Genomic DNA, 11,926 nt, shown 5'->3' with positions numbered 1-11,926 from the left:
CACGTGCCGTTTAATGGCACAACGTTGCTCCAAATTCCGCTGTTCCATTTTGCGTGACGCACAACCAAAAACACAACTTCGCTAATAGCAGTCACAAAAATCACGTAGTTAACGGAAGGAGTTGAAACTCGCACTGAGCTATGGGAGGGTACCGATACACGTGCTCTATCAAGGACAACAGCGCAGCGTTGCCAGTCTCATTTCTTTTCTGCCACACCTCATATATATATATATATACTTTATAAATAAAATATATGTTGGCATACATTGCATAACGCTTATGGCACAATAACAATTCAATACATTTATGGTCACTACAGTATTTGGATTTAATAATCATGTGAGAAAAGGCTGACTGGCATAAATAAATACAGCTGAATAATGCTCTCAAGAAGGTAGCACATTTACTTTATGTTTGGGTACTTTTCCTCTGTGAGTAAGTTCCAAAGCTGTCCATGAGCCCCAGACTCTAGCTGAATATCATTCTGTAGTGTCAAAATCTCATCCTCCACTGTTAGAGAAGTTTTAGGTGAAAGTGTTGCAATTTCTGATGTGAGTGAATCACCCTTAACATCTTCCCTAAATGGATAGCACATAAATGTAACAATTGGCTCAAGTAAAGCAAAGTCTTGGAAACCATCTGTCAAAGTCTGACAGACAATTTTGCATTGCGTGTCCAGCTCTGATGCGAGGTTTTGGATGTTCCCCAAATCAAGGCGCTGTTGCTTTGAGTACAGATGTTGCATTTTTTGTTCGAAAGCATTAACTGAGCTAATCAAATTGACAATAGTTTTGTATTTCCTTACAGCTGTAAATTAAGCTCATTCAACATGTTGGTCAGATCGGTAAAAAAGTCCAAGTCTAACAGGCATTGATCGTCTAAGTTGCTTGTATTCTGCAGGTTTAATGACAAGAAGAAACTCCTTTATCTCCAGCCAGGGGTGTCAATCTCAGCAGGAAATTTCATCTAGCCATCTGCCTCAATGAAGGCCTCTCATCTCTCCAGCTTGAAAGAACTTACGATTAATGATCGAGTGACACACCTGGAACAATGGTTCCGAGTCTGCCTTTGCTTTTGAATTCATCCGAATGAAAAATGACAGCTGTCCGATCAACTGCAATTTTAGTTCCCTCTCCTTTCTCAGATCACTTTTTGGAAGGATGTCAGTTACAGTTTTTATGAACAGTTCAAAAGTGCCTTTCCACATTTTCCTTCTTTGGAATAGCAATGATAGATTGACAGATCAAACACACCGATTGTGACATTGTGAGAAAAATTCCTCTTCCAAATCATGTCCAGCCCCCTTACCAATTCTCCCCCCCCCCTTTAGTTGATATAAATTGGAAGGCTAATTAGGAGTTTTGCAGTAACTTGCACGTTTGATCTTGCATGCATGATGACCCATGGGTTAGAAGAAAAGATCAGACTGGCTGTGTCAATCAGGTGGCAAATGCCATAGGGAGGATATGAGACCAATATCTTAATATGAATGCAACATGATCTACCTGTACTACCTTTCTGATCTACCAGTCAATTGCGATCAATGTATTGGGGACCCCTGCCCTAGAATGACAAGTTAAATGGATTTAGAATTTACAAATGTATTGAAAATAAAAAACCTCATTAACACAAGTATTCAGACCCATTCAGTACTTAGTTGAAGCTCCTTTGGCAGCAATTCCAGCCTGGAGTCTTCTTGCATATGATGCAACAAACTCCACCCCTCCAGGATTTTTCTGGCATTCTCCAGAGACACTCAAGCTAACAGGTTGGTTGCCAGATATTTTTGGTCCCTGCAGAGATGTTCAAGTTGAAGTCTAGGCTCTAGCTTGGAGGCTTTAGGACATTCCTAGAGAGGTCCTTAAGCCTTTTCTGCAAGGTCTTTGCTTTCTGCCATTGTTCTCCTAGAATGTGATCTTGTCTGAGGTCCAGAACACTCTAGAGCAGAGTTGAACAAACAAGTTTGACAGGGGAAGACCAACTTCTCCAAGTTACACAAAGACTTCCAGGTGTTTTGCTGAGGTGTACTGTAATCATTTGGGGTGATGGGGCTCCTTAAGCTTAAGGCTGTGATCGGTCATCCAGACCCTGTTCTTTGTAACTTGTACATCTGTTGGATTGATTAGCTGATGGGACATGTAAAAACCTGAAATCATGAAACTTTAGGTGCCTTTTTGCAAACTCCCAAGTGGGTTTCATGTCTTTTGCAATGGAAAGGCTGCTGTCTGGTCAATGTGCCATAAAGCCGAGTGCTGCCAGTTTTTGAACTCCTACAGGTTCTGCCAGAATTTTACCATGGCTCTTCTACACTTGCTCAGCTTGGTTGGGTAGCCAACTCTAGCAAGAGCTATGGTTGCTCCAGATAAACTGGAGGTTCAAAACATTTGCAGCCCTCCCCACATCTATGCCTCTACCCAATCCTGTATAAACTCTGGATGCAAGTTTCTACCACATGGTTTGGTCCTACAGATGAGCAAAAACCTAGACCAGTGTGTGCACCTTTTCTAATGTCAATTAGACCACAGGTGGACCTCCATAGAATGGGATGCACCAGAGCTAAATTTCATGAAACAGAAATGATTGGACCTTAACTGTGCCAGGTAAACACATGTACACTAAAAGAAACAAGTGCCAGCCATCAATATCAGACCTGCCATTGCTCAAACTTTCTGCACACTAGGTCACTTAATTTTCCTATTTGGCATGACCCTGGGTGTTAAATGCAGATAACCACATCTGTGGCTAAATGTGATTTGCTGTACTTTAGTCTTGTGCAGAAGGCCTTCCTCAAAAGGGATAGTTCATCGTGCAAGAAAAGTCTGGGGATAGCTGGTGTACTACAAAGCCTATGTTTTACTTCAGCCTGGCTAGGAGGGAGGAATCCCACAAGGTCCAAAAATGATTGATAACCTATGACCCTTAGGTACCTTGCCTCCAATCACATTCTGTATTCACATCAGGTAAGGCAGCTAGTAAATCGCACAATTTACACCCAGCAGTCAGTATCAAATTCTAAATCACGTTAGACACCCAGCAAGACTGGGATGTTAAGGGCTTCTACCATTGTCCAGCAGATCACACCAGAACACTTGTCAGATGCCTGAACAAATCTGTGAACCAGCTAACAAGCACAGCTAAAAACCCACATTAAGTGGCGTTTCAGCAAGTTTTGCTGCTCTTGTGAAGAAAACCCACTGCTAATGCAACTGGTTAAGATGATACCTTTGAGCCTTAACTGGCCCACCACCCTACTCTACAAGACTTGGGTCTCTGGCTGTAAAGAGATGAATTAGGACCTGTGCCATTAACTACTTATCAGTTTAGGAAAAGTCCTTTTAGGAGACAAGGCCATTGTAGAAGCATCCCTAGTTGCCCATGTTACTTGAACCAGAGTTCACTTGTTGTTGCAAGTATTACACCATGAAAAGCCAGGTATTAAGACAAAAATCTCTTTATTAACATTTAACTTTAACAGCAATAATTACAAATATGATCAGCATCACTCCAAGCATGGCAGCAACAAATCCCAGTACTGGCATTTGTTTATAGGTGTTCCCTGAAACTGAATAGGAAGCCATTAAAATCTTTGGTCGATTGCACTCAAGCAAAGCAATTTGCCACCATAGAGATTTTGAACTTACCCATTTTCACATTGCCAGGTTTCATGTTGCCAATGTGGATTGGTCCAGCTGAAACATACCCTTTTTGCTGTCCAAGTGTCTGAAGGCTACGAACTAAACAAAAAAAAAAGTCCATGAAGACCCATTCTAGATGGCCACTACCTTTAAGAGCAAGTGGTCCACTAGAAGCAGGGATGACAGCAAAATGACACCCAACCAGTTCTTACCAGTACGGTCTTCAGAAATGCAGAGGTCATCACATGCACTCAGGTGACCATCACAAATTACAGCTGAACAATGAATGTAGATCTGCAAGGAACAGACAAGTGAAAGGCAGAGATGTGTAGAAACAGCACTGGTATTTGGAGTGTCATTTTAGCCTACCTGCTCCCAAAGGGGGCTTGGCCCTTCCAGTATATTGATCACAAATCTCTTGATGTGGTGAGGATTCCTGGCCCCATTTGTAGTCACAGGGAGCAACTTTACTGCATAGGACTTATCAGAAACTTGGCACCTGAAATCAAGGCATTACCAGAGAGTCAGACAATGCCAGTTTGAAAGGGTTCTGGTTAATGGTGTCTAGCCAGCACTATCCAAATGCTTGCCAATGCAAAGGCCTACAAACTGGATAAATGGCCCTTACCCATCAGTGACCAGATCCCATTGAGGCCTGGCATCTAGTTCTGCCGTTTCTGTAGCCCAACAGTCTTTCAGTACAAGATGCTCAGCTGGGTTGCTGTGAAGTAGCTCGGTCTCAAGAAACAGAGGCTCTACTGGCGCCCGTGTCACAGGGAACTCCAAGTCAGAGTAGAACTTTGTGAAGGTCACATCTGGGAGATAAGTCATTGATGTAAAAGCACTGCATGTTTAAGTCAAGCCGACTTGTAGATCACACCACCCAAGTAAAAACCATGAATTGTTACAAGCCATTCAGTGTTCCACCTCATGGTTACTCTTACAACCTTACCCTTTGCTATACGAGATTTCATGTTGATGATGTCTCTGGTTCTTTTAGGTCCTGCAGTAGAAAGGAAAAAAAAAAATAAGTTTTTGCTTCACACAGCAAAACATTTAAAGCCATAGAGTTTACTTACCAGAATAGGTGCCAAATTTCATAGCTGATCTGATTCTTGAGGGTGGCACTCCCTTTGCATAGATTTTTAGGGTATCATTAATTGGATAAAGGCAACGGACTGTGAGCCTGTCAAGAGGGGAATAAATTTCAGTTGTGTCCATAACTTAGATTGGACAGTTATCTTCTAGTACCTGTAATCAGAATCCCTGGTGATGACTGGAAAGTTTACAGGAAAAAGTTCCCGGTTGTAAATCACCTCATTCTCATAGATCAAGTAACCATTCTTAATCTGTGGCAATAGTAGATTAGGAGTCAGGATCTTTGTCAGATGCTTACATTTGCAATCATTCAAGTTATCAAATTGCACAGGCAACCTGTTCCATTTTGCCTAGATAACTTACCTTTACTCTGGTCCCACAGGTGTTTGCTGAAAAGCTGAACACAGCATAAGTTTCATTCACCTCAGTAGGCAAGCAGGTCCTGTCCAGAAGGGACATTTTGCTGGTGTCTACTCTTGGAATTGTAGACATTATAACAGCTACAACAGTTATTGTGCCATCAGGCATGCAGACTGCCAAAAGAAAGTGCATTAGTGGAACAAAAAAAAACCCACACACACTCCCACACAAATCTTACCTAGCAATTCCTCTGGTGGAAACCAGCAACGTTTGAGGATCACACTTTCCACAGTTAGAGTGGCCACATCCACTAAACTTAACACAAATTGAGCAACAATACCCCGCAAAGAGATATCCTAGGGAAAAGAGATTTAAGGATTGAGACAAGTTGCCAGTGCTAGCTTTAAAGGACATTTGTCACTAACAGTCTAGATGCACATTTGGCCTTAACTTTGCCAATAAGTCTTTACTAACTTGTGCAAGGCATACCTCATAGACAACTCCAGGACTGAGGAGTGGCACTTCAAGATGCAAGTTTGGATCCATGGTTAGGTTATAGCCCCAGGCTATAGCCAGCTCCTCTGTCAATTCATGGTTTCCAACATAATAGGCCCACTGAGTGTTTAGATTCCCACCAGAAGATTCAAAAATGAAGCCAGAAGGTGTGCAAGCACCAGTGGAATTGGGATAGACTAAAACCAAGAATAGGTAGATTTAACATGGCTTGTCAAAAGCCATGAAGAGGCTTGGTTCTATACTGACCACATTGGACTTTAGGTGGCAGAGTGACAACCCACTTGGTCACTTACCAACATCAAAGACAAGGTGCACAATAGTTGCAGGGATGTAATAAAGCTCAATTTGTGGTACGATGCTCATCGTGTAGTTTATCTTCAGCGTGTACTGCCTTACACCCTCTCCAACATACTAGAAAGTGAACAAAGTCCAGTGTTAAACACTCAAAACCCCTCCAGCTTAGTTCATTCTTATTTTGAATGAAGTCACATGTGATTGAGGGAATTACATACCTAGAAAATTCACTATAGGTTGGCAGTAGCAACCTGGTTAAGCACAAGATGCAACTTTACAGGCACTCCCTATTAGGGCATTGATAACCTGCTTTGTCTTACCTCTGCATAAATTAGAGGGTCAATGAAGTTAATCTTTACAATATAGCCATGTGTACCATTTGCATATTTAATTTCTGAAATTTCAAAACCCCTATCAAGGGCTTGGGGTACACTTAGTGTCTGGCCACCAACAGTCAGGTTCCATAGGGTCACATCTGAATTGAATACACCACAGTAAACTGTGAAGGCTGTGTCATGAGGTCCAGTCTCTGCCAGAGAAATGTACTAGAATTAGTCATTACCATTCAATAGTTCATCTTTAAGCCCACAGTCTTATCTGCACTTACCATTAAGGACAAAGGGAGTCTGAGGAATATAGGGTGTCTGCAGAGGAATGAAGGAGGCATGTCTGGTTGAGTCCCACATGTCATCCGCCCACACATGTACAAGGTACACATTTATTGAATATCTCTGGTTGTACTGGTTGTTAATAACATGGCTCTGAAAAGCAAGGAGATGTGTTAGCTACCATTAGAGTCAACTAGAATTAGAGAAGTTATGAAATCACCTGTGTGTAACCCCCAGGTGACCCATAAGGTATAGTGATGTTCACTACAGCACTCTCATTGGTCAGCAGATAGCCACGACTCTGTATGGTAAGGCTGTCCAACACTTTGCCATCAATACCCATCTGTAGAGACATATCTGTGAACATTGAGACATGGAGAACCAGAGGGTCCATAATTCGAGGAGTAAGCCACACCAGGTTGTCATTAGTGAAGTCTGCATGATCTGAAAGAGAAAAGCTTTGGTTACATGATCTGTTACAGATTTAGGTTGGCAATGGCATTAGGATAGGGTATAGTGGTTACATTTGCTACAGGCAGTAGAGGTATCCACAAGTAGCAGCATCCATCTCTGCTTGTATAGGACAGTGCCTCTGACCACCTCCACTTCAATGTTATCCAACTGTAAAAGAAGTTTGTTAGCTCAAAGCATCTTGGCCTGCTAGTTCTAGCCATGTGAATTTGTCTTTGGAATGTACCTCAATTAGGTCAGATTCAGTCAATGAATATGGAGCTCTCAGAACAACTCTGGAAAAAGTAGAGTTGACCAAATAGCCAAGATCAAGGGCAGCAACTGTTGTCATGATTTTCATTGGCTGGTTAACCTTGTGAAATATAATCTGCCATACCATCATGTCTGCAGAGTCAACCTACCAAAAGGTTGAGGGTTATCATAGATATGAGGCAGGAAGTGTAGGTAGAAGTATAGCAGTAAATGGTTAGGACAATACTTCCCACCCCCAAAACCTGTTACCTCCAACTACTTACCAAAGGCAAGGCAATTTCCCAGTCTTCTGCACTTTTTCCTTCCTGACCAATTACTGGCACATTTTTTCTTACCGAAACCTGTGAAGCAATGGGTAGAGCTAGCTATAAAATTCATCTTGGTCTCCAATAGAAGTAGGCATTTCTCATTGTTAAATTTGGTTTCTAGGCTTTTTGGGCATAAACCCTATTGATTATGGCAAGGTCTTGCTGCAAGTAATCCATTGCTAGTCCTAGGTCTGTAACAAAGGTATCCCAGATTGAGTGGCAGTTGCTGAAACTGGTTACAAGCTAAACTGGTATCTTGGCATGTCCAACCCAAGAACTACTCCCTGAATAATCAGAGCCATAGGAGTAATGCTGTAGATTCTAGCCAATTAGACAAAATTAGCCATAGGCAGTGCTACCCAAAGCCCTGTGGTGTCCTAGTAAACGGCCAACTTGTACACTTTACCTCCATGTAATTTTCCTCACACACTATCTCACGTGGCTGCCATGGAGAGAGGAGCTGGCAGAACATTGAAAATGGGTAATCAGTCTCCCCATTAAGCTGGTCAATTACTACAAGCCGGAATTGCAGGGAAAATGACAGATCATTCTAGAAGAAGAATGCAGAGAATCAGAATGCACTCATGTTGAGCAGAGCATCTATGCCAAAAAATCTATGCCAGATTATACTTACATTGTTTAAAACATGACAGGCAAGGAAGGAGGCCCGGAATGTAATGTTACCAGAAAAGTCAATGCCATAAGTAAAGCCGCACTGTGAAGCGTATGTCTCAGTCAGAGGATAAATGCCTCCATTGTCTAGAAAGGCAAGGCATTTAAAAAAAAATTTAAAAACCAATCAGGACACTTAGTATCTATAGCTTCCCTAGCACAGATTGAGCTTCTTACCTAGGACATCAAATCTATAGGTGGCACCATTTAGGTTATAGGCTGCACTCATCCAGAAGTAATGGTCTCTGCATTCTGTTGTGGAGGTCCCTGTGAACAGAACATTACATTGGAAAGGAAATTGTAACAATTGGTCAACCATTTGTTAAAGCCAGCAATTTTGTTTTGATCACACTTTTAAAGTGCAAGATCTAGGTCTAGAACCAAAATGCAGGCCCAGATTTGGCTCCCAAACACAAAATCACTGGGCAAATGACAAAATAAAGCCAGCCCAAGTTGGAATACAAAGAAAAGTGTGAATGCTTTGATGTGGAACCTTGTCACAAAACTCTTGCTGTGGCTCACTGGTCATAGAGCCTTCATGTTCAAACACATCCAGCTATAGTCTTTACTTCACTCAAGTGAAATTAGGCCTCCCTTCTACTCATACTGGGAAATGCATTGTCATGGAAACAATTACAGCAATCCTATAAAAAGGATAACTGACCTCTGGTTGAGGTAACCTTCACAACATGCTTAAGAGCAAAAGTATGGAATCTCATTAAAAAAAAATGAGATGGTGCACTGTAAATTACAACCAGCAAGCTACACTGACAGCTTTAAGCCAACCAATCTTGGTAGGACAGCTACTTTGTCAGTGTTTAAGTGAAAACTATTGTTGCCACATTACTAATCACCCCACAAATGTTTCCCATTGCATGATTAGATTTGTCTATGTACTTACTTAGGGGCAAATCAGTCTTGATCCCTGCAGGCAAAAATGCCATCAGCAAAGTGATGCTTTATTTAAAAAAAAAAAAAGTTAGAAACATGTAATAACTGTTTTATGGTGACTTAACAGAAGTCCCCACTTTAGTGTGGCAAGCAATCCAAGCCTCCACCTGAGCGTTATGCATGCCCATAAAAGCTTTAAGGATCTGGTTTGCCTGTGCCCGGGAGAGACTTAACTGCTCAGAAACGAATATTAGGGAATCCAGAAGTGCTGTTGCAGCCATTTCAGACCTCTTAGGTCAAAGCCATGGTCTGGGCTGTTTGAGGCTCTACCAACTACAGTCAGTTTGAGTGTCGGCGCAGTCCTGCAATAGGTCTCTTGCCCCATTAGGATTCACCACATGGTTGATATTTTTTCAACGAGAAGAAAACACAGCTTTAAGATGTTAGTTAATCGTAGAAGCAGCGTAAAGACAAGCCACTTGTTGCAGTTCCTCAGGGATACTGAAATCATAGCTGCTATCGAGAACCAGCATTTGGTGCTATACGGTGATAAGCAACTATTTAACAGCCATCACCTCCTTCTCTTCCGAGACCGACCAAGTTGAAGCTGGCAGCTCAGTTTGACAGTATTTGAAGTCGTTGATCATTCAAGTAAACGATTTCCATCCCCAAATACGCACACACCATTGCAGAAAGCAGTTTACTGCTACGTGCACTAACCTTTAGTTATATTTTTACGTTCAACATACTAAAACTAGCGACTCAATTGGAAGATAGTTATTAAAAAGGAAAAGCGAAGGAGGAGAAGGGAAAAAAAAAACCTTACCCTATGAGGCGCTTAATCACCATTATGCCACTCATCCGCGACTGCCACCGTACAACTACCATCTCTCTTACTGATCAATCGAGAGACATACTAGTCTACACTCCAGTCCAGCATTTTAAGCTCCCCTAGATTTGCTAGCCGCCAACCAGGTATCACCTTCTGCAACGCATCGACTGTCAAGCTAATTGAACAATGAGTTCCGCGTGCAGTCCGCTAGAGTAACAGACCGCAAGGCAAAATCCTTAAGTTAACACTAAAGTGTATCAATAAAAATAACGTATCCATGTACACGTTATTTAGGATTACTTTAACACTGAAACAGTTGATTTAACTATGGATTCTTTACTGTGGGGGTCCACCCGCTCCCACCTGTGTGAAGAGCGGCTCCCGGCGCTGTATTTTGACCAGAAGGTCGAAATTGGTCCCTATTGTTCAGAGATAAAGAAGCTAATGAATCAATCACAGATTGGTTTCCTACTCTTCTCGAGACCAGCTTTGGTTTCAAATTAAATGACGGAAGTGTACGATTGCGATGATCTCGCTCAAACGGTAAATTAGGACGAGACATTTGAGTTTACGGGGTGCGACAAGACTCTTAGGCAACGTTCAAAGCTGCCTTTTCACGAGTAGAATGGAAGCTTTTCACTAGATCGCGAGGAGCTGTGTACAAATGATCCATTACTGAATTTCAGTCCGTTCATAGGTGACAATGTTAGATGTAACGGTGACTAAGCTCAAAATATCCAGCAACATATGCTGTAACCTAGTTCAAGGCAGTTATGACGAGCTGCGGGTTTTCCTGCATTTACTGCATATTTAAGCTTAACAGAAAAGGGCTTCCATTCATAACTGTACACCTTGAAGATTAAATATACCTGTCGACAAAACCTTTACCTGAAGCACCTTCTGTAGAACAGAATAACATACTAACTTACTTTTATGGTGTTATCCTATCACTTTGCACAGTAATGAGAACCCTTTTTGAAAATAATGCAAATGTTTCATTCATTAATAAAGTTTCTCTACAATTTCCATAAGTGCACAGAATGTTGTTGTTGATAAATCACTTGTGCTTTGGAATGGTGACTTGAAAATGAAGTGATGCAAGGTTGCAAACCTCGTCCAATTATTAAAAACCTTTTCTTTGCATAAGTAGTCAAGTTTAATAAAAATCCAAAATTCAGAAGAATAATGTAATAATTGGAACTTTGCTAAAAGTTGAAAAGCTGAGATTTATCTTGTAATTATAACAAATCATTAGATAAGATTTTTTTAATTATATAACCTTTAGCTGAAAATAATAGTAAAGAAAAAATGTATTTTGAAACTATAAAACTATTTCAAACTTTTCTCTAAATTACTGTACACCTTTATTATCCAATCCTATTTTGCTCCTTTAAATGTCTTTATACACTCTTTAATAGACTTTATTGTTCTTTACTGGGTTATATGGTTTGTAGAACTATAACTTGACAAAGCACCATTTTACTTTGGGACGGGTTCTTCGCATATGAAGTTTCTGCTTTATGCTTTGAAAAAGTTCCTAATATACAGAATAAAATGAAATCTTTAATGTACACAGAAACAAAAGGTGCTAGAGAACCTCTTCAGAGCGAAGCCATGAAGGAACCATTTTTGGCTGCAAAAAGACCCATTCACATGAACCTTCCATATGGAACTTTTATTTAGATCTGTAATAGGCTCCATACAGTAAATAATAATATAAAGATGGTAAGAGAGTTGTGAAATACCAATGGATCATGATTTTAAAAGGACTCTTGATGCATATGTCCAGTAACACAGTTTAAATCTGCAGGTTTTCTTAATCTGTTAGTGTCCTGCAGCCTCTCCATACATTAAAGATTTCAGGTTCCTTCTCTGTATTTGGATGTTTTTCAAAGCACAAAGAACCAACTTCAAATGTAGAGAACCCTTCCTGGAATGAAATGGAGTTTGGTCAATCAATAGTTCAACAAGGTAGCATTAACAGCAAT

At 40.9% G+C, this 11,926-nt stretch overlaps 1 protein-coding gene across 1 annotated transcript; it reads right to left on the bottom strand.

The window, feature by feature from the left end:
• Window positions 1-3,434: 3,434 nt before the first annotated feature.
• zpax4 (zona pellucida protein AX 4) lies at window positions 3,435-10,029 on the bottom strand. The gene is made up of 23 exons (XM_039747013.1): window positions 9,933-10,029; window positions 9,117-9,172; window positions 8,393-8,482; window positions 8,178-8,302; window positions 7,950-8,093; window positions 7,499-7,576; window positions 7,210-7,380; window positions 7,037-7,133; window positions 6,733-6,956; window positions 6,512-6,665; window positions 6,225-6,433; window positions 5,904-6,021; window positions 5,584-5,786; window positions 5,333-5,450; window positions 5,098-5,267; window positions 4,888-4,985; window positions 4,716-4,822; window positions 4,589-4,639; window positions 4,265-4,451; window positions 4,006-4,135; window positions 3,849-3,930; window positions 3,643-3,735; window positions 3,435-3,563 (listed from the first exon to the last, which is right to left on the bottom strand). Exons 1-23 carry the CDS (start codon window positions 9,992-9,994, stop codon window positions 3,457-3,459), a joined length of 2,874 nt encoding a protein of 957 aa, XP_039602947.1. The 5' UTR covers window positions 9,995-10,029; the 3' UTR covers window positions 3,435-3,456.
• Between the last annotated feature and the right edge of the window lie 1,897 nt (window positions 10,030-11,926).

The sequence above is a fragment of the Polypterus senegalus genome, chromosome 3 (genome assembly GCF_016835505.1).
Source record: "Polypterus senegalus isolate Bchr_013 chromosome 3, ASM1683550v1, whole genome shotgun sequence".
Taxonomy (NCBI): Eukaryota; Metazoa; Chordata; class Cladistia; order Polypteriformes; family Polypteridae; genus Polypterus; species Polypterus senegalus.
The sequence above is the reverse complement of the archived record's forward strand: the minus strand, read 5'-3'. Positions and strand labels throughout refer to the sequence as shown.